Source organism: Gallinula chloropus, assembly GCF_964237585.1.
Source record: "Gallinula chloropus genome assembly, chromosome: 2".
Classification (NCBI taxonomy): Eukaryota; Metazoa; Chordata; class Aves; order Gruiformes; family Rallidae; genus Gallinula; species Gallinula chloropus.
Window position 1 is genome coordinate 951,892 of NC_140086.1, and position 21,878 is coordinate 973,769.

General features: G+C 67.4%; 1 protein-coding gene across 1 annotated transcript; it reads left to right on the forward strand.

The window, feature by feature from the left end:
* Positions 1–1,338: 1,338 nt before the first annotated feature.
* On the forward strand, positions 1,339–21,456 carry GPT (glutamic--pyruvic transaminase; the record flags this gene model as incomplete). Its single annotated transcript, XM_084260478.1, has 11 exons — positions 1,339–1,587; positions 8,830–8,919; positions 9,014–9,122; positions 9,245–9,375; positions 11,922–12,165; positions 13,962–14,041; positions 14,120–14,256; positions 17,531–17,705; positions 18,614–18,769; positions 19,767–19,879; positions 21,362–21,456. The coding sequence occupies 11 exons, from the start codon at positions 1,339–1,341 to the stop codon at positions 21,450–21,452; spliced, it is 1,575 nt and encodes a 524-aa protein (XP_084116604.1). The 3' UTR covers positions 21,453–21,456.
* Positions 21,457–21,878: the final 422 nt, after the last annotated feature.

Genomic DNA, 21,878 nt, shown 5'->3' on the forward strand with positions numbered 1-21,878 from the left:
CCAGTGCCCCCCGGGGCGGTGCCGGTTCCCCGGTCCCCTCTGCCCATTGCCCCGGGGCGGTGCCGGTTCCCGGTGCCCATTGCCCCCGGTGCCAGCCCCCTGTGCCCCCCGGGGCGGTGCCGGTCCCCGGTGCCCATTGCCCCCGGTACCAGCCCCCGGTGCCCGTTGCCCCCGGGGCGGTGCCGGTTCCCCGTGCCCATTGCCCCCGGTGCCAGCCCCCGGTGCCCCCCGGGGCGCTGCTGGTTCCCCGTGCCCATTGCCCCCGGTACCAGCCCCCGGTTCCCGGTGTCCGTTGCCCCCGGTGCCAGCCCCCGGTGCCCATTGCCCGTTGCCCCAGGGCGGTGCCGGTTCCCCGGTCCCCGGTCCCCTCTACCCGTTGCCCCCAGGACGGTGCCGGTTCCCGGTGCCCATTGCCCCCGGTACCAGTCCCCAGTGCCCCCCGGGGCGGTGCCGGTTCCCGGTCCCCGGTACCAGCCCCCGGTCCCCTCTGCCCGTTGCCCCGGGGCGGTGCCGGTTCCCGGTGCCCGTTGCCCCCGGTCCCCTCTGCCCGTTGCCCCCAGGGCGGTGCCGGTCTCCGGTGCCCGTTGCCCCCGGTACCACCCCCCGGTCCCCTCTGCCCATTGCCCCGGGGCGGTGCCGGTTCCCGGTGCCCACTGCCCGTTGCCCCGGGGCGGTGCCGGTGCCCATTGCCCCCGGTGCCACCCCCTGGTTCCCTCTGCCCATTGCCCCGGGGCGGTGCCGGTTCCCGGTCCCCGGTGCCCGTTGCCCCCGGTGCCAGCCCCCGGTGCCCATTGCCCGTTGCCCCCGGTACCACCCCCCGGTTCCCGGTGCCCGTTGCCCCGGGGCGGTGCCGGTCCCCGGTTCCCGGTGCCCATTGCCCGTTGCCCCCGGTACCACCCCCCGGTTCCCTCTGCCCGTTGCCCCGGGGCGGTGCCGGTTCCCGGTGCCCATTGCCCGTTGCCCCCGGTCCCAGCCCCCGGTCCCCTCTGCCCATTGCCCCGGGGCGGTGCCGGTTCCCGGTTCCCTCTGCCCATTGCCCCGGGGCGGTGCCGGTTCCCGGTTCCCTCTGCCCGTTGCCCCGGGGCGGTGCCGGTTCCCGGGTGCCCGTTGCCCCCGGTGCCAGCCCCCGGTTCCCTCTGCCCGTTGCCCCGGGGCGGTGCCGGTTCCCGGTGCCCATTGCCCGTTGCCCCCGGTGCCAGCCCCCGGTGCCCGTTGCCCCGGGGCGGTGCCGTGGCGCCTGGGGCCGGGTGTGTGCGCTGCGCAGCCGGTTGCCGGTGGCGGATCCGGTACCCCGGGAGGCGGAGGGGGGTTGGGGGGGGGGCGGGGGGTGCGGTTTGGATGCTGTCGCTGAGGCCGCTCCGGCCCCTCAGGCTCCCGGTCGGACGGACCATGGCGGCGGCTGCGAAGGGACCGGGCTCGGTCCCGCTCCCGGTGCCGGACCCGGTACCGGAGGGGTCGGGCCCCGGGGGGCGGCGGGGGCCGGTGCTGACCCTGGACACCATGAACCCGGCGGTGCGGCAGGTGGAGTACGCGGTGCGGGGCCCCATCGTCACCCGCGCCCTGGAGCTGGAGCGGGAGCTGCGGCAGGTAAACCCCCCCCCCGGCACCGGGAGACCCCCCCCGGCACCGGGAGACACCCCCACAGGAGACACCGGGGCACCTTGACCTGGGAATCCCCCTGGGACTCCCGAGGGACCCCCCCCCAAAAGCCGCCGGGACCCCCCCGGGAGCCACCGGGAGCCACCGGGACCCCCCCGGGAGCCACTGGGACCCCCCCTCCGGGAGCCACCGGGGCACCTTGACCTGGGAATCCCCCCAGGACCCCCCCAAAAGCCACCGGGACCCCCCCCCGGGACCCCCCCCCCGGAAGACACCGGGGCACCTTGACCTGGGAACCCCCCCGGGACCCCCGCCGAGACCCCCCCCGGGACCCCCGCGGGACCCCCCTGGGACCCCCCCGGGAGCCACCGGGAGCCACCGGGGCACCTTGACCTGGGAATCCCCCCGGGACCCCCCCAAAAGCCCCCGGGATTCCCCCCGGGACCGCCCCGGGACCCCCCCCAAAAGCCGCCGGGACCCCCCCCAAAAGCCGCCGGGACCCCCCCCGGGAGCCACCGGCACCCCCCTGGGAGACACCGGGGCACCTTGACCTGGGAAACCTTCCGGGACCCCCGCGGGACCCCCCCCAAAAGCTGCCGAGACCCCCCCGGCACCCCCCCCGGGAGCCACTGCGACCCCCCCCTCCGGGAGCCACCGGGACCACCGGGGCACCTTGACCTGGGAATCCCCCCGGGACCCCCCCCGGGACCCCCTCGGGAGTCACCGGGGACCCCCCCTGGACCCCCCCGGGAGCCACCGGGGCACCTTGACCTGGGAATCCCCCCGGGACCCCCCCAAAAGCCACCGGGACCCCCCCCCGGGACCCCCCCGGGAGCCACCGGGACCCCCCCAAAAGCCGCCGGGACCCCCCCCGGAAGACACCGGGGCACCTTGACCTGGGAACCCCCCGGGACCCCCGAGGGACCCCCCACAAAAGCCGCCGGGACCCCCCCCGGGACCCCCGCGGGACCCCCCTGGGACCCCCCCCGGGAGCCACCGGGACCCCCCCTCCGGGAGCCACCGGGGCACCCCACCGGGGCACCTTGACCTGGGAAACCCCCCGGGACCCCCCCGGGACCCCCCCCGGGACCCCCTCGGGAGTCACTGGGGACCCCCCCAGGAGCCACCGGGGCACCTTGACCGGGGAAACCCCTCGGGACCCCCGCGGGACCCCCCCAAAAGCCGCCGGGACACCCTCGGGAGTCACCGGGGCACCTTGACCTGGGAAACCCCTCAGGACCCCCGCGAGACCCCCCCCGAGAGCCTCCGGGACCCCCCCGGGACCTCCCCGGGACCCTCTCGGGAGCCACCGGGAGCCACCAGGGCACCTTGACCTGGGAAACCCCCCGGGACCCCCGAGGGACCCCCCCCGAGAGCCACCGGGACCCCCCCGGGAGCCACCGGGACCCCCCTCCGGGAGACACCGGGAGACACCGGGACCCCCCCGGGAGCCACCGGGAGCCACCGGGGCACCTTGACTGGGGAAACCCCCCGGGAACCCCCCGGGACCCCCCCAAAAGCCACCGGGACCCCCTCGGGACCCCCCCCGGGAGCCACCGGGACCCCCCTCGAGAGCCACCCGGACCCCCCCTGAGCGCCCCCCCCGGAACTACCGGGGCACCTTGACCGGGGAAACCCCCCGGGACCCCCTCGGGCACCCCTAAACTGGGGATCCCCCCCCGCACCCTCAGACTGGGCATCCCCAGCACCCAAAGGTGCCCCTGTGGACCCCCCCCCAGCCCTGGTGACGCCCCCTCCCCAGCACCCAGGGACCCCCCCCCCAGGACCTCCCAAGCACCCAGGACTCCCCCAGCACCCAGGGACCCCCCCCAGGACCCCCACAAACACCCAGGGACCCCCCAGCACCCAGGGACCCCCCCAGGACCCCCCAAGCACCCAGGACTCCCCCAGCACCCAGGGACCCCACCCAGGACCCCCCCAAGCACCCAGGTGCCCCCCCAGCACCCAGGACCACCCCCCCTCCCCCAGGACACCCCCAAGCACCCAGGTGCCCCCCCAGCACCCAGGGACCCCCCCCAGGACATCCCCAAGCACCCAGGACCCCCCCAACACGCATGGACCCCCCACCCCCAGGACCCCTCCAAGCATCCAAGGGACCCCCCCAGCACCCGTGGACCCCCCACAGCACCCCCCCAAGCACCCAGGGACCCCCCAGCACGCAGGGACCCCCCCAGGACCCCCCAAGCACCCAGGACTCCCCCAGCATCCAGGGACCCCACCCAGGACCCCCACAAACACCCAGGGACCCCCCAGCACCCAGGGACCCCCCCAGGACCCCCCAAGCACGCAGGGACCCCCCCTAGGACCCCCACAAACACCCAGGGACCCCCCAGCACCCAGGACTCCCCCAGCACCCAGGGACCCCACCCAGGACCCCCACAAACACCCAGGGACCCCCCAGCACCCAGGCATCCCCCCCCAGGATCCCCCCCAGCACCCAGGGACACCCCACCCAGGACACCCCCAAGCACCCAGGTGCCCCCCTAGCACCCAGGGACACCCCCCCCCAGGACCCCCCCAACACCCATGGACCCCCCCCAGGACCCCTCCAAGCACCCAAGGGACCCCCCCCAACACCCATGGACCCCCCACAGCACCCCTCCAAGCACCTAAGGGACCTCCCCAGCACCCATGGACCGCCCCCCCCCGAGGACCCCCCCAAGCACCCAGGGACCCCCCCCAGGACACCCCCAAGCACTCGGGTGCCCCCCCAGCACCCAGGACACCCCCAAGCACCCAGGTGCCCCCCTAGCACCCAGGGACCACCCCCCAGGACCCCCAAGCACCCAGGTGCCCCCAAGCACCCAGGGACTCCCCCCCAGGACCCCCCCTCCCCCAGGACACCCCCAAGCACCCAGGTGCCCCCCCAGCACCCAGGGACCCCCCCCAGGACACCCCCAAGCACCCAGGACCCCCCCAACACCCATGGACCCCCCACCCCCAGGACCCCTCCAAGCACCCAAGGGATCCCCCCAGCACCCGTGGACCCCCCCAGCACCCAGGGACCCCCCCCAGGACCCCCTCAACACCCATGGACGCCCCCCAGGATCCCCCCAAGCACCCAGGACCCCCCAAAGCACCCAGGACCCCCCCAACACCCATGGACCCCCCCCCCAGGACCCCACCAAGCACCCAGGACCCCCCCCCCCAGGACTACCCCAAGCACCCAGGTGCCCCCCCAGCACCCAGGGACCCCCCCCAGAACCCCCCCAGCCCCAGGTGCCCCCCCCGCCCCCCCCAGCACCCAGCACCCACCGCGGGTGCCCTGTCCCAGCACCACGTCACCCTTGGGACACCCCCCCCGGGAAACCCCCCCGGGAAACCCCCCTGGGACCCCAAATCCCCCCCCAGCACCCTCCCCCCCACCCTTTGCAGACCCCCAGCACCCCAACCCGGGGGTGGGGTGTCCCATGGGGGGGTCCCAGCGCCCACATCCCCCCCCTCCCCCCCCCGCACCCATGGGTGGGGGCAGGGTGCCGGCACTGGGCACAGCCTGTCCCTGGCACCCGGCCCCGGCGCGGGGGGGGCACCTGGGGGGGGCACCTTTGGGTGATGTGGGGGTCCTGGGGGGCACCTTTGGGTGCTGGGGAGACCTTTGGGTGATGGGGGGGCACCTGGGGGGGTCACCTTTGGGTGCTTGGGAGACCTTTGGGTGCTGGGGGGGCACCTGGGGGGCACCTTTGGGTGCTTGGGAGACCTTTGGGTGCTGGGGGGGCACCTGGGGGGGTCACCTTTGGGTGCTGGGGAGACCTTTGGGTGCTGGGGGGGCACCTGGGGGGCACCTTTGGGTGCTGGGGGAACACTTGGGTGCTGAGGGGGCATCGGGGGGGCACCTTTGGGTGCTGGGGGCACATTTGGGTGCTGGGGGGGAACCTGGGGGGGCACCTTTGGGTGCTGGGGGGGGCATCGGGGGGGCACCTTTGGGTGCTGGGGGGGCACCTGGGGGGCACCTTTGGGTGCTGGGGGGCACCTTTGGGTGCTGGGGAGACCTTTGGGTGCTGGGGGGGTCCTGGGGGGCACCTTTGGGTGCTGGGGGAGCACCTGGGGGGGCACCTTTGGGTGCTGGGGGGACTCTTGGGTACTGAGGGGCATCGGGGGTGCACCTTTGGATGCTGGAGAGACCTTTGGGTGCTGGGGGGGCACCTGGGGAGGCACCTTTGGGTGCTGGGGAGACTTTTGGGTGCTGGGGAGGCACCTGGAGGGGCACCTTTGGGTGCTGGGGGCAACTTTGGGTCCTGGGGGGGGCACCTGGGGGGGCACCTTTGGGTCCTGGGGGGCACCTTTGGGTGCTGGGGAGACCTTTGGGTGCTGGGGGGGGCACCTGGTGGGGCACCTTTGGGTGCTGGGGGCAACTTTGGGTCCTGGGGGGGGGCGTCGGGGGGGCACCTTTGCGTGCTGGGGGCACCTTTGGGTGCTGGGGGGGCACCTGGGGGGGCACCTTTGGGTGCTGAGGGGGTCCTGGGTGCTGGGGGGGGGCACTATGGGGCACACTGGGGGCACCTTTGGGTGCTGGGGGGGCACTGAGGGTGCCTGGTGGGGGATGTGGATATCCCAGTGCCCCCCTGTCCCCAGTATAACCAGTATCCCCAGTGTCCCCAGTACCCCCAGTGCCCCCAGTACTCCCAGTGCCCCCAGTATCCCCAGTGCCCCCAGTACTCCCAGTGTCCCCAGTGCTCCCAGTACCCTGTGTCCTCAGTTCCACCCCCTGTCTCCAGTACCCCCAGTGCCCCCAGTGCCCCCAGTGTCCCCAGTATCCTCAGTGCTCCCAGTATCCCGTGTTCCCAGTGTCCCCAGTACCCCCAGTATCCCGTGCCCCCAGTGTCCCCAGTATCCCCAGTGCTCCCAGTGCCCCCAGTGCCCAGTATCCCGTGTCCCCAGTGTCCCCAGTGCCCCCATTGCCCTCTGTGCCCCCAGTGCCCCCAGTATCCCCAGTATTCCCAGTGCTCCCAGTGTCCCCAGTGTCCTCAGTACCCCCCTGTCTCCAGTGCCCCCAGTGCCCCCAGTGTACCCAGTACCCCCAGTATCCCGTGTCCCCAGTGCCCCCAGTGCCCCCAGTGCCCCCAGTGTCACCAGTATCCTCAGTACTCCCAGTATCCCATGTTCCCACTGTCCCCAGTACCCCCAGTATCCCATGTCCCCAGTGCCCCCAGTGTCACCAGTATCCTCAGTACTCCCAGTATCCCGTGTTCCCAGTGTACCCAGTACTCCCAGTGCCCCCAGTGTCCCCAGTATCCCCAGTGTCCCCAGTGCCCCCTGTGCCCCCAGTGCCCCCAGTGTCCCCAGTGTCCCCAGTGTCCCCAGTGCCCCCTGTGCCCCCAGTGCCCCCAGTGTCCTCAGTGTCCTCAGTAACCCCCTGTCTCCAGTACCCCCAGTGCCCCCAGTGTCCCCAGTGTCCCCACTGTCCCCAGTATCCTCAGTACACCCAGTATCCCTTGTCCCCAGTGTCCCCAGTGCCCCCAGTGCCCAGTATCCCCAGTATCCCCAGTATCCCCAGTGTCCCCAGCACAGGATCCTGGGCTGAGGCCAGTGCTGGGTTGTTGGTGTCACCCCCAGCCCCGACCCCCTGTGTCCCCCCCGTGTCCCCCCCGGTGTCCCCCCCCGTCCCCCCCTGTCCCCCCTGTCCCCGTGTCCTGGTGTCCCCCTGTCCCCCTGTCCCCCCTGTCCCCCTGTCCTGGTGTCCCCCTGTCCCCCCTGTCCCCCCCGTCCCCCCTGTCCCCCTGTCCTGGTGTCCCCCTGTCCCCCCTGTCCCCGTGTCCTGGTGTCCCCCTGTCCCACAGTGTCCCCCGTGTGTCCCCCTGTCCCCATGTCCTGGTGTCCCCCTGTCCCCCCGTCCCCCTGTCCTCCCGTGTCCCCCCTGTCCCCATGTCCTGGTGTCCCCCTGTCCCCCTGTCACCCCGTGTCCCCCTGTCCTGGTGTCCCCGTCCCCATCTCCATCCTGGTGTCCCCATGTCATCCCCAGGGTGTCCCCAGGGTGTCCCCACATCCCCACCCCCAACCTTCTGTCCCTGTGTCCCCCCCAGGGTCTCCCCATGTCCCTGTGTCCCCAGGGTGTCCCCATGTCCCCAGGGTGTCCCACATCCCCACCCCCAACCCTCTGTCCCCGTGTGTCCCCCCCAGGGTGTCCCCATGTCCCCATCTCCATCCCAGTGTCCCCATCACCCCAGGGTGTCCTCATGTCCCCAGGGTGTCCCCACATCCCCATCTCCACCCCTCTGTCCCCGTGTCCCCCCCTCCCAGGATGTCCCCATGTCCCCAGGATGTCCCCAGGGTGTCCCACATCCCCACCTCCACCCCTCTGTCCCTGTGTCCCCAGGGTGTCCCCATGTCCCCATCTCCATCCCAGTGTCCCCATCTCCATCCCAGTGTCCCCATCACCCCAGGGTGTCCCCATGTCCCTGTGTCCCCATCTCCATCCTGGTGTCCCGGTGTCCCCACGTCCCCAGGATGTCCCCACGTCCCCAGGGTGTCCCCACATCCTCATCTCCATCCCATTGTTCCCGTGTGTCCCCCAGGGTGTCCCACATCCCCACCTCCACCCCTCTGTCCCCATGTCCCCCCCCTCAGGGTGTCCCCATGTCCCCAGGGTGTCCCACATCCCCACCTCCACCCCTCTGTCCCCATGTCCCCCCCCTCAGGGTGTCCCCATGTCCCCAGGGTGTCCCCACATCCCCACCTCCACCCCTCTGTCCCCATGTCCCCCCCTCAGGGTGTCCCCATGTCCCCAGGGTGTCCCCATGTCCCCATCTCCATCCCAGTGTCCCCATCTCCATCCCAGTGTCCCCATCACCCCAGGGTGTCCCTATGCCCTTAGTCCCCATCTCCATCCTGGTGTCCTGGTGTCCCCACGTCCCCAGGGTGTCCCCACATCCCCACCTCCACGCCTCTGTCCCCATGTCCCCACCCCCCAGGGTGTCCCCAGGGTGTCCCCATGCCCTTAGTCCCCATCTCCATCCTGGTGTCCTGGTGTCCCCACGTCCCCAGGATGTCCCCACGTCCCCAGGGTGTCCCCACATCCCCACCTCCACCCCTCTGTCCCCATGTCCCCCCCCTCAGGGTGTCCCCATGTCCCCAGGGTGTCCCCACATCCCCATCTCCACCCCTCTGTCCCCGTGTCCCCCCCTCCCAGGATGTCCCCATGTCCCCAGGATGTCTCCAGGGTGTCCTCACATCCCCTCCTCCACCCCTCTGTCCCCATGTCCCCCCCCTCAGGGTGTCCCCAAGCCCTTCACCGAGGTGATCAAGGCCAACATCGGCGACGCCCACGCCATGGGCCAGCGACCCATCACCTTCCTGCGCCAGGTACCCCCCTCATCCCCCCCCATTCCCCTTCCTCAGCCCAGGGCTGGCCCAGGGAGGGGCCCACCATGTCCCCAACCCCTGTCCCCACCCTTAGGTGACATCCCTGTGCCTGTACCCCGAGCTCCTGGCCGTGTCCTCCTTCCCTGAGGACGCCAAAGCCCGAGCGCGCCGGCTCTTGGCCGCGTGCGCCGGGCAGAGCGCCGGTGAGTCCTTTGATGAGGAAGGGGAGGGTTTGAGGTGGCTTTTTGAGGACAGGGGGGGTTATGGAGGTTGAATGATGTCCCTGTGTCACCTGTCTTGTCACCTGCTGTCCCCTCTTCACCAGGTGCCTACAGCGCCAGCCCCGGCATCGAGCTGGTGCGCGAGGACGTGGCGCGGTTCATCGAGCGGCGCGACGGCGTCGCCGCCAGAGCTCAGGACATCTTCCTCTCCACCGGCGCCAGCGACGCCATCGTGGTGAGGACAAAGGCTGGAGGGGACACAGGAGGGTGGCAGAGTGTCCCCAACCCCCCTGTCCCTGCCTCTATCCCTGTCCCTGTTCCCACGGCGGGTGACCACAAAGGGACCTTTGTGCCGCCCTTGGCGCCGGCACCCGGGGTGGATGGTGCCAAGGTGGGGGTGGGGTGAGGGTGGGAGGGTGAGGGGGGAGTAGGGGGGGTGTGGTGTCAGGGATGGAGTGTCCCCAACGGTGTCCCCAAGGGGCTGGGACAGCGCCCTGTGCCTGGTGATGGATGTGGGCATGTGGTGGCACCACGGCTGGGGGGGGCTGTGTGGGTGGCACCGTGTCCCTCTGTCCCTGTGTCCCTCTGTCCCCATGGCTGGGGGTCCCCATGTCCCTCTGTCCCCACGTCCCTCTGTCCCCATGGCTGGGGGTCCCCATGTCCTTCTGTCTCCCCATGTCCCTCTGTCCCCATGGCCAGGGGTCCCCATGGCTGGGGGTCCCCATGTCCCTCTGTCCCCACAACCAGGACTCCTCATGTCCCTCTGTGCCCATGGCTGGGGGTCCCCATGTCCCTCTGTCACCCCATGTCCCAATGTCCCCGTGGCTGGGGGTCCCCACCACCAGGGGTCCCCGTGTCCCTCTGTCCCCATAGCCAGGGGTCCCCATGGCTGGGTGTCCCCATGTCCATCTGTCCCCATGTCCCTCTGTCCCCACAACCAGGACTCCTCATGTCCCCCTGTCCCCATGGCTGGGGGTCCTCATGTCTGTCTGTCCCCACGGCCAGGTGGCCTCATGGCTGGGTGTCACCATGTCCATCTGTCCCCAGAGCCAGGGTCCCCATGTCCCTCTGTCCCCATGGCTGGGTGGCCCCCAGTGTCCCCAGTGTCCTCAGTACACCCCTGTCCCCAGTACCCCCAGTGTCCCCAGTGTCCTCAGTACCCCCCTGTCACCAGTACCCCCAGTGCCCCCAGTGGCCCCAGTACTCCCAGTGCCCCCAGTGTCCCCAGTGCCCCCAGTATCCCCAGTACCCCCAGTGCTCCCAGTACTCCCAGTATCCCGTGTTCCATGTCTGTCTGTCCCCCTGGTTGGGTGTCCCCATGTCCCTCTGTCTCCCCATGTCCCTCTGTCCCCATGGCTGGGTGTCCCCATGTCTGTCTGTCCCCATGGCTGGGTGTCCCCATGTCCATCTGTCCCCATGTCCCTCTGTCTCCCCATGTCCCTCTGTCCCCATGGCTGGGTGTCCCCATGTCCCTCTGTCCCCATGTCCCTTTGTCCCCACAGCTGGGTGTCCCTGTACCGTCCCCACACTCACAATGGTCTCTCTCTGTCCCCTCTCCCATCTCTACTCCCCTCCTGTCCCCTCTTCCTGCCCCCCAACCCCTCTCCCCACACCCCCATCCCCCCACTTGCCCCCCACCCCCCATCCTCTCTACCCCCCACTCCCCTTCCCCTCTTCATCCCCCCACCAACATCCCCCATCCCCTTTCCCCATCCCACCTCCCCCCACCCTCTCTACCCCCTCTCCCCCCATCCCCCGCCCCATCTCCTCTTTCTGCCCCCCCTCCCCCCACATCCTCCCTCCCCTCCAATCCCCCCCGCTCCAACATTCCAACATCCCCCCATCCCCTCTCTTTCCCCCCCACTCATCATCCCACTCATCATCCCCCTCATCCCCCTATGTCCTCCCCATCCCCCCCCTTCTCACCCCCTCCTCCCCCCATCCCCACCTCTCCACACCCCACCCCCCACCTCTTTATCCCCCATCTCCTCTCCCCATCCCATCTCCATCCCATCCCCATCCCATCCCATCCCCATCCCCATCCCATCCCCATCCCCATCCCCATCCCCATCCCATCCCATCCCCATCCCATCCCCATCCCATCCCCATCCCATCCCCATCCCATCCCCATCCCCATCCCCATCCCCATCCCATCCCATCTCCATCCCATCCCCATCCCATCCCCATCCCATCCCCATCCCATCCCCATCCCATCCCCATCCCCATCCCCATCCCATCCCATCCCATCCCATCCCATCCCATCCCATCCCATCCCATCCCATCCCATCCCATCCCATCCCACCCCATCCCCATCCCATCCCCATCCCATCCCATCCCATCCCATCCCATCCCATCCCATCCCATCCTCATCCCCATCCCCATCCCATCCCATCCCATCCCCATCCCATCCCCATCCCATCCCATCCCATCCCATCCCCATCCCATCCCATCCCATCCCATCCCATCCCATCCCATCCCATCCCATCCTCATCCCCATCCCCATCCCATCCCATCCCATCCCATCCCATCCCCATCCCATCCCATCCCCATCCCCCTCCCATCCCATCCCATCCCCATCCCCATTCCCATCCCATCCCATCCCCATCCCATCCCATCCCATCCCATCCCATCCCATCCCATCCCCATCCCCATCCCCATCCCATTCTCATCCCATCCCATCCCATCCCATCCCATCCCACCCCACCCCATCCCATCCCCATCCCCATCCCATCCCATCCCATCCCATCCCATCCCATCCCATCCCATCCCCTCCCCACCCAGACGCTGCTGCGGCTGCTGGTGCGGGGCAGCGGCGCGGGGCGCACGGGGGTGCTGGTGCCGGTGCCCCAGTACCCGCTCTACGGGGCGGCGCTGGCGGAGCTGCGGGCGGAGCCGCTGCGGTACCACCTGGCCGAGGCCCGCGCCTGGGCGCTGGAGGCGGCGGAGCTGCGCCGGGCGCTGCAGGAGGGGAGGGGGCGCTGCGACCCCCGCGTGCTCTGCGTCATCAACCCCGGCAACCCCACCGGTGAGGGGCGGGGAAACCCCGGGGGGGATCCCCAAGGGGTGGTGGGGGGATCCCCGGGGGAATCCCAGGGGGGATGGAGGGGTTCCCCCGGGGATCCCCAACCCCATCCCCATCCCGTCCCCATCTCATCCCCATCCCCATCCCCATCCCCATCCCCATCCCCATCCGCATCCCATCCCCATCCCATCCCCATCCCCATCCCATCCCATCCCCATCTCCATCTCATCCCATCCCCATTCCCTTCCCCATCCCATTCCCATCCCATCCCATCCCCATCCCATCCCCATCCCATCCCCATCCCCATCCCCATCCCATCCCATCCCCATCCCATCCCCAACCCCATCCCCATCCCATCCCATGCCCATCTCATCCCATCCCCATCCCATCCCATCCCATCCCCATCCCATCCCCATCCCATCCCCATCCCCTTCCCCATCCCATCCCCATCCCCATCCCATCACATCTCCATCCCCATGCCCATCCCCATCCCATCCCATCCCCCATCCCATCCCATCCCATCCCATCCCATCCCATCCCATCCCATCCCATCCCATCCCATCCCCATCCCAATCCCATCCCCATCCCCATCCCATCCCATCCCATTCCATCCCATCCCCATCCCAATCCCATCCCCATCCCATCCCATCCCATCCCATCCCCATCCCCATCCCATCCCATCCCATCCCATCCCATCCCATCCCATCCCATCCCATCCCAATCCCATCCCCATCCCCATCCCCATCCCCATCCCATCCCAGGTGGGGATGGAGAGGATCCCCAGGGCATCTCTGGGGAGGGGATGGGGGGGTCCCCGGGGGAACCCTGGGGAAGGGATGGGGGGATCCCGGGGGAATCCTGGGGGGGGATGGAGGCGATCCCCGGGGGATCCCCGGGGGGTGATGGAGGCGATCCCCAGGGGACCCTGGGGGGGGATGGAGGGGATTGGGCACCCCAATTCCCACCCAATACTGGGACTGGGCTCCCCAAAACCCACCCAGTGATGGGATTTGGCACCCCAATTCCCACCCAGTACTGGAACTGGGCAACCCAACATTTGACCAGTCCTGGGACTGGGCACCCCAATTCCCACCCAGTATTGGAACTGGGCACCCCAACTCCCACACAGTACTGGGACTGGGCACCCCAATTCCCACCCAGTACTGGAACTGGGCAACCCAACATTTGACCAGTCCTGGGACTGGGCACCCCAATTCCCACCCAGTACTGGAACTGTGCCTCCCAATTCCCACCCAGTAGTGGAACTGGGCTCCCCAGTTCCCACCCAGTATTGGAACTGGGCAACCCAACATTTGCCCAGTCCTGGGACTGGGCACCCCAATTCCCACCCAGTAGTGGAAATGGGCTCCCCAGTTCCCACCCAGTACTGGGACTGGGCACCCCAATTCCCACCCAGTCCTGGGACTGAGCTCCCCAATTCCCACCCAGTATTGGAACTGGGCTCCCCAATTCCCACCCAGTACTGGAACTGGGCAACCCAATTCCCACACAGTATTGGAACTGGGCTCCCCAACTCCCACACAGTAGTGGGACTGGGGACCCCAAAACCCACCCAGTACTGGGACTTGGCACCCCAACATTTGACCAGTCCTGGGACTGGGCACCCCAATTCCCACACAGTATTGGAACTGGGCACCCCAATTCCCACCCAGTACCGGAACTGGGCACCCCAGCATTTGTCCAGTTCTGGGACTGGGCACCCCAATTCCCACCCAGACTAGTCCCCCACCCCCATACCAGCACCCCATGACCCCCCCTGTCCCCCTCGACCCCCCCAGGCCAGGTCCAGAGCCGCGAGTGCATCGAGGAGGTGATCAAGTTCGCCTACGAGGAGAAGCTCTTCCTCATGGCTGATGAGGTGAGTGGGACCCTCAGGGTGCCCCCCACCCATCCCAGGGGGGACCCCAGTGCCCCAACCCCTGTATCCCCCCCCCAGGTGTACCAGGACAACGTCTACGCCGAGGGTTCTGCCTTCCACTCCTTCAAGAAGGTGCTGATGGAGATGGGGCCGCCCTACTCGGAGGTGGTGGAGCTGGCCTCCTTCCACTCCATCTCCAAGGGCTTCATGGGAGAGTGAGTCCCACCACACCACACCCCACCCCTGGCACCCCCAGGAGGGGGGGACACGGGGTCACACGGGTCGTGGGGACCTCAGTAGGGATGGGGAGGGATGGAGGGTCCAAGGGTTGGGATGGGGATGCCACCGGTTCGTGGGTGACAGGGGTTGGGGTGGGGATGTGACCTCCCCATGGACACCATGGGGTTGGGATGGTGATGCCATCATGGTGCTGGGATGGTGATGCCACCTCCTCATGGAGACCATGGGGTTGGGATGGTGATGCCATCATGGGGTTGGGATGGTGATGCCACCAACCCATGGACACCATGGGGTTGGGATGGAGATGCCATCATGGGGTTGGGATGGAGATGCCACCTCCCCATGGACACCATGGGGGTTCAGATGGGGATGCCACCACCTCATGGATGCCATAGGGATGGGATGGAGATGCCATCATGGGGTTGGGATGGAGATGCCATCATGGGGTTGGGATGGAGATGTCACCTCCCCATGGACACCATGGGGGTTCGGATGGGGATGCCACCACCTCATGGATGCCATAGGGTTGGGATGGAGATGCCATCATGGGGTTGGGATGGAGATGCCATCATGGGGTTGGGATGGAGATGTCACCTCCCCATGGACACCATGGGTTTGGGATGGTGAAGCCATCATGGGGTTGGGATGGAGATGCCATCATGGGGTTGGGATGGAGATGCCATCATGGGATTGGGATGGGGATGTCACCTCCCCATGGACACCACAGGGTTGGGATGGGGATGCCACCATGGGTTTGGGGTGGGGATGCCACCAACCTCGTGGATACCACAGGGTTGGGATGGTGATGCCACCTCCCCATGGACACCACAGGGTTGGGATGGTGATGCCATCATGGGGTTGGGATGGGGATGCCACCTCCCCATGGACACCATGGGGTTGGGATGGAGATGCCATCATGGGGTTGGGATGGAGATGCCACCACCTCATGGATACCACAGGGCTGGGATGGTGATGTCACCTCCCCATGGACACCACAGGGTTGGGATGGTAATGCCATCATGGGGTTGGGATGGGGATGCCACCTCCCCATGGACACCATTGGGTTGGGATGGAGATGCCATCATGGGGTTGGGATGGTGATGCCACCACCACATGGACACCATGGGGGTTGGGATGGGGATGCCACCACCTCATGGATGCCTTAGGGTTGGGATGGTGATGCCATCATGGGGTTGGGATGGGGATGCCACCTCCCCATGGACACCATGGGGTTGGGATGGTGATGCCACCATGGGGTTGGGGGTGGGGATGCCACCAACCTCGTGGATGCCACAAGGTTGAGATGGTGATGCCATCATGGGGTTGGGATGGTGATGTCACCTCCCCATGGACACCACAGGGTTGGGATGGTAATGCCATCATGGGGTTGGGATGGGGATGCCACCTCCCCATGGACACCATGGGGTTGGGATGGAGATGCCATCATGGGGTTGGGATGGAGATGTCACCTCCCCATGGACACCATGGGGGTTCGCATGGTCATGCCACCACCTCATGGATGCCATAGGGTTGGGATGGAGATGCCATCATGGGGTTGGGATGGAGATGTCACCTCCCTATGGACACTATGGGGTTGGGATGGAGATGCCACCAACCTCGTGGATGCCATGGTTTTGAGATGGTGATGTCACCATGGCTTTGGGATGGTGATACCACCAATCTTGTGGATGCCATGGGGTGATGCCATCATGGGGTTGGGATGGTGGTGTGACCTTGTGGGGTCTCCACCCATGGGTCCCACCTGTAGGTACCCCTCCATGGGTTCTTATACACGGGTCCCCATCACCGCCCCCCCCACCCATGGGTGCCACCTGTGTGTCCCTATCCACGGTTTCCCATCTCTGAGGCCCTTTTGGGTTCTCCACCCATGGGTCCACCCTGTCCATGGGTGCCCATCTCCAAAGACCTATTGGGCCCCCCACCCATGGGTCCCACCCTGTCCATGGATGCCCATCTCCAAGGACCTTTTGGGGTCTCCACCCATGGGTCCCACCTGGGATGGGCTGGGAATGGGGTGGGGTGGGGATGGGATGGGTACCCATCTCTGAGGCCCTTTTGGGGTCTCCACCCATGGGTCCCGCTCTGTCCATGGGTGCCCATCTCCAAGGACCTTTTGGGGTCTCCACCCATGGGTCCCACCCTGTCCATGGGTGTCCATCTCCAAGGACCTTTTGGGCCCCCCACCCATGGGTCCCACCCTATCCATGGGTACCCATCTCCAAAGCCCTTTTGGGGTCTCCACCCATGGGTCCCACCCTGTCCATGGGTTCCCAACTCCAAGGACCATTTGGACCCCGCCATCCATGGGTCCCACCTTGTCCATGGGTGCCCATCTCCGAGGTCCTTTTGGGCCCCCCACCCATGAGTCCCACACTGTTCACAGGTCCCCATCTCCAAGGACCTATTGGGCCCCCACCCATGGGTCCCACCCTATCCATGGGTTCCCATCTCCAAGGACCTTTTGGGGTCTCTACCCATGGGTCCCACCCTGTCCATGGGTCCCCATTTCTGAGGCCTTTTGGGGTCTCCAACCATGGGTCCCACCCTGTCCATGGGTGCCCATCTCCAAGGACCTTTTGGGCCCCCTACCCACGGGTCCCACCTGGCATGGGATGGGATAAGGATGGGGATGGGGATGGGCTAGGTCCCCATCTCTGAGGCCCTTCTGGGATCTCCACCCATGGGTCCCCTATGTGTCCCTGTCCATGGGTGCCCATCTCCAAGGACCTTTTTGGGGCCGCCACCCATGGGTCCCACCTGTGTGTCTCTGTCCATGGGTGCCCATCTCCAAGGACCTGTTGGGGTCTCCACCCACGGGTCCCACCTGGGATGGGATGGGATGGGATGGGATGGGATGGGGATGGGATGGGGATGGGATGGGGATGGGATGGGTCCCCATCTCTGAGGCTCTTTTGGGCCCCCAACCCATGGGTCCCACCCTGTCCACGGGTCCCCATCTCCAAAGCCCTTTTGGGGTCTCCACCCATGGGTCCCACCCTGTCCATGGGTGCCCATCTCCAAGGACCTGTTGGGGTCTCCACCCACGGGTCCCACCTGAGATGGGATGGGGATGGGATGGGTCCCCATCTCCGAGGCCCTTCTGGGGTGTCCACCCACGGGTCCCACCTGGGATGGGATGGGATGGGGATGGGATGGGTCCCCATCTCCGAGGCCCTTCTGGGGTGTCCACCCATGGGTGCCCACCCCAGCCTGTGTTGCCCTGAGCAGGTGTGGGTTCCGCTGTGGCTACATGGAGGTGGTGAACATGGACCCCGAGGTGAAGCAGCAGTTGACCAAGTTGGTGTCGGTGCGGCTGTGCCCCCCGGTGCCGGGCCAGATCCTGCTGGACGCCCTGGTGAACCCCCCCCAGCCCGGGGAGCCGTCCCATCAGCAGTACATGGAGGTACGGAGGGGTGGGGGGGGATGGGATGGGATGGGATGGGATGGGGATGGGGATGGGGATGGGATGGGGAGGGGGATGGGATGGGATGGGGATGGTGATGGGATGGGGAGGGGGATGGGATGGGATGGGGATGGGATGGGATGGTGATGGGGATGGGATGGGATGGGATGGGATGGGATGGGATGGGATGGGATGGGATGGGGATGGGATGAGATGGGATGGGGATGGGGAAGGGATGGGATGGGATGGGATGGGATGGGATGGGGATGGGATGGGATGGGATAGGATGGGATGGAATGGGATGGGATGGGATGGGATGGGATGGGGATGGGGATGGGGATGGGATGGGATGGGGAAGGGATGGGATGGGATGGGGTGGTATGAGGATGGGGATGGGATGGGATGGGATGGGGATGGGGATGGGATGGGGATGGGATGGGATGGGATGGGGATGGGGATGGGGATGGGGATGGGGATGGGGATGGGGATGGGATGAGATGGGATGGGATGGGATGGGATGGGGATGGGATGGGATGTGATGTGAGGGGGATGGGATTGGGATGGGATTTGGATGGGATGGGGATGGGGATGGGGATGGGGATGGGGATGGGGTTGGGGATGGGGATGGGGATGAGGATGGGATGGGGATGGGGTGGGATGGGGATGGGATGGGATGGGGATGGGAGTGGGGTGGGATGGGATGGGATAGGATGGGGATGGGGTGGGATGGGATGGGGATGGGGTGGGATGGGATAGGATGGGGATGGGATGGGGATGGGATGGGATTTGATGGGATGGGATGGGATGTGTTGGGATGGGGTGGGATGTGTTGGGATGTGGTGGGATGTGTTGGGATGGGGTGGGATGCGTTGGGCTGTGGAGGGCTGTGACAAGCTGCTCCCTGGCAGGAGAGACAGGCCGTGCTCAGCGCCCTGGCGCACAAGGCCCGGCTCACTGAGGAGATCTTCAACCGGACCCCTGGGATCCACTGCAACCCCGTGCAGGGAGCCATGTACTCCTTCCCCCGCATCGAGCTGCCGCCCCGCGCACGCGCGGCTGCCCAGGTGCAGCAGGGGATGGGATGGGATGGGATGGGATGGGATGGGATGGGATGGGATGGGATGGGATGGGATGGGATGGGGATGGGGATGGGGATGGGGATGGGGATGGGATGGGATGGGATGGGATGGGGATGGGATGGGATGGGATGGGATGGGGATGGGGATGGGCTGGGCTGGGCTGGGATGGGGATGGGATGGAGATGGGGATGGGGATGGGGATGGGGATGGGGATGAGGATGGGATGGGATGGGATGGGATGGGATGGGATGGGATGGGATGGGGATGGGGATGGGGATGGGGATGGGATGGGATGGGGAGGGGAAGGGATGGGGATGGGGATGGGGATGGGGATGGGGATGGGGATGGGGATGGGGATGAGGATGGGATGGGATGGGATGGGATGGCATGGGATGGGATGGGGATGGGATTGGGATGGGGATGGGGATGGGGATGGGATGGGGATGGGATGGGATGGGATGGGATGGGGATGGGGATGGGGATGGGATGGGATGGGGATGGGATGGGATGGGATGGGATGGGATGGGATGGGATGGGATGGGATGGGATGGGAATGGGGATGGGGATGGGATGGGGATGGGATGGGATGGGGATGGGCTGGGCTGGGCTGGGCTGGGGATGGGATGGAGATGGGGATGGGGATGGGGATGGGGATGAGGATGGGATGGGATGGGATGGGATGGGATGGGATGGGATGGGGATGGGGATGGGGATGGGATGGGATGGGATGGGATGGGATGGGGAGGGGAAGGGATGGGGATGGGGATGGGGATGGGGATGGGATGGGATGGGATGGGATGGGATGGGATGGGATGGGATGGGATGGGGAGGGGAAGGGATGGGGATGGGATGGGATGGGATGGGATGGGATGGGATGGGATGGGATGGGATGGGATGGGATGGGATGGGATGCGATGGGATGGGATGGGATGGTTTGGGGTGGGCTGGGATGTATTTGGGTGCTGACCCCCCTCCTCCCCAGGCACAGGGCCAGGCCCCTGACATGTTCTTCTGCCTGAGGCTGCTGGAGCAGACAGGGATCTGCGTGGTGCCCGGCAGCGGCTTCGGCCAGGCCGAGGGCACCTTCCACTTCCGGTGGGTTCTGGGGGGTGGGGGTGGGGGTCTGGGTTGGGGGAGGGCCAGGCAGAGGGGGGATGTGGGTGTGGGCTCCTCCCCCACCCTCCAAAACCCCTCCTTGGGGGTGCTGGGTGCAGATGGTTTGGTTGCCCCATGGGGTGGGTGCTGGGTGGATGGGGGGTTCAGATTGGGCACTGGGGGTGATGTGGGGTGCTGGGGGTGGTGTGAGGGGGTTGGGTGGTGTCCCCCCACCAATCCCTGGTGTCATCTTCCCTGCCCCCCCACCCAATGTCCCCATGGGGGTATCAGGGGTGCTGGGTGCAGATGATTTGGTTGCCCCATGGGGTGGGTGCTGGGTGGGTGAGGGGTCCAGATTGGGCCTTGGGGGGGGTGCTGAGGGGTTGGGCGGTGTCCCCCCACCCATCCCTGCTGTCAGCCTCCCTGAGTCCCCCCACCCAAGCCCCCCCATGGGGGTATCAGGGGTGGTGGGTGAAGATGGTTTGGTTGCCCCATGGGGTGGGTGCTTGGTGGGTGGTGGTTACAGATTGGGGATTGGGGGTGATGTGGGGTGCTGGGGGGTTGGGGGTGATGTCCCCCCACCCATCCCTGGTCTTCACTTCCCTTTCCCCCCCACCCAATGTCCCCATGGGGGTATCAGGGGTGCTGGGTGCAGATGGTTTGGTTGCCCTATGGGGTGGGTGCTGGGTGGATGGGGGGGGTTCAGATTGGGCACTGGGGGTGATGTGGGGTGCTGGGGGTGGTGTGGGGGGGTTGGGTGGTGTCCCCCCACCCTTCCCTGCCCCCCCACCCAATGTTCCCATGGGGGTATCAGGGGTGCTGGGTGCAGATGATTTGGTTGCCCCATGGGTTGGGTGCTGGGTGGGTGGGGGGGTCCAGATTGGGCTTTGGGGGGGTGCTGAGGGGTTGGGTGGTGTCCCCCCACCCATCCCTGCTGTCAGCCTCCCTGATCCCCCCACCCAATGTCCCCATTGGGGTATCAGGGGTGGTGGGTGCAGATGGTTTGTTTGCCCCATGTGGTGGGTGCTGGTTGGGTGGGGGGTCCAGATTGGGCTTTGGGGGGGTGCTGAGGGGTTGGGTGGTGTCCCCCCACCCATCCCTGGTCTTCACTTCCCTGGCTTCCCCCACCCAATGTCCCCATTGGGGTATCAGGTGTGGTGGGTTTTGGGTGAAGATGATTTGGTTGCCCCATGGGGTGGGTGCTGGGTGGGTGGGGGGTCCAGACTGGGCTTTGGGGGGGTGCCGAGGGGTTGGGTGGTGTCCCCCCACCCATCCCTGCTCTCATCTTCCCTGACCCCCCCACCCAATGTCCCCATGGGGGTATCAGGGGTTGTGGGTGAGGATGGTTTGGTTGCCCCATGGGGTGGGTGCTGGGTGGGTGGGGGGTCCAGATTGGGCTTTGGGGGTGATGTGAGGTGCTGGGGGGTGGTGTGAGTGTCCCCCCCTCTTGGTCCCAACCTCCTTTTCCCCTCCCCACCCCAGGATGACCATCCTGCCCCCAGCTGAGAAGCTGCAGGTGCTGCTGGAGAAGCTCAGCGCCTTCTACACCAAGTTCGTCCAGGAATTCTCCTAACACCCCCCAAAACACCCCCCCCTTCCACCCACAACACCCCCTCACCCCCCAAAACCCCCCACCACCACCCCAGCACCCACCCCACCCCCCAAACCCCCCCCACTCCTGGGTGCCACGGGTGGTCTCCCAAGTGCCTTCCACCTCCTGGTGCCTCCTTGGGGTGGGACATGAGGACCACCCACCCTCTGTGTGTGTCCCCCCCCCAACCCCCATGGGGAATTTGGGGTGTGGGGGCAGGACTGGGTGTCCCCTTGGACTCCCCCCTTCCCCAAAATAAAAGGGTAGTGACCAGCTGGGCCGAGCTGTGTGTCACCCATGGGTGCCCACCCCACCCTGATGACTGGTGGGGTTGGGATGGGCTGAGACCCCTCCAGCGCTCGTGACATGGATGGGGGGTGGCTGAGGTGCAGTGGGATCTGGGGGGGG